The sequence below is a fragment of the Buceros rhinoceros genome, unplaced genomic scaffold, assembly GCF_000710305.1.
Source record: "Buceros rhinoceros silvestris isolate BGI_N320 unplaced genomic scaffold, ASM71030v1 scaffold24205, whole genome shotgun sequence".
Classification (NCBI taxonomy): domain Eukaryota; kingdom Metazoa; phylum Chordata; class Aves; order Bucerotiformes; family Bucerotidae; genus Buceros; species Buceros rhinoceros.
Window position 1 is genome coordinate 1 of NW_010412633.1, and position 350 is coordinate 350.

Genomic DNA, 350 nt, shown 5'->3' on the forward strand with positions numbered 1-350 from the left:
CGAGAACGAGGGTTCCCAGTCCCGGTCCCCGGGCATGTTCAGTGGTAACTTCACCTCTAACTCGCACCGTGTCGGCAGAGGCTGAGTCCACGGCCAAGAGGCCCCGCACCACCATCACGGCCAAGCAGCTGGAAACCCTTAAAAACGCTTATAACAACTCGCCCAAACCGGCGCGGCACGTCCGGGAGCAGCTTTCGTCGGAGACGGGGCTGGACATGCGGGTGGTGCAGGTGAGATGAAGCGGCCCTCGCCACCCCCGGGGATCTGCCCGGGGCCGGGGGCGGCAGGGGAGGAGTCGGCCCCGCAGAGAGGGAGCTCCCCGGCGCGGCCCGCCTTGAAGACCTGGTCCC

At 67.7% G+C, this 350-nt stretch overlaps 1 protein-coding gene across 1 annotated transcript in view; it reads left to right on the top strand.

Annotated features, from left to right (window-relative positions):
• Positions 1–78: 78 nt before the first annotated feature.
• LHX3 (LIM homeobox 3) overlaps positions 79–350 on the top strand; it is a gene marked incomplete at its 5' end in the record, with an annotated part of 2,968 nt that continues 2,696 nt past the window's right edge. Inside the window, one exon of the mRNA XM_010136478.1 lies at positions 79–230. Coding sequence (XP_010134780.1) covers positions 79–230 — 152 coding nt within the window. The remainder of the gene's footprint in view (positions 231–350) is intronic.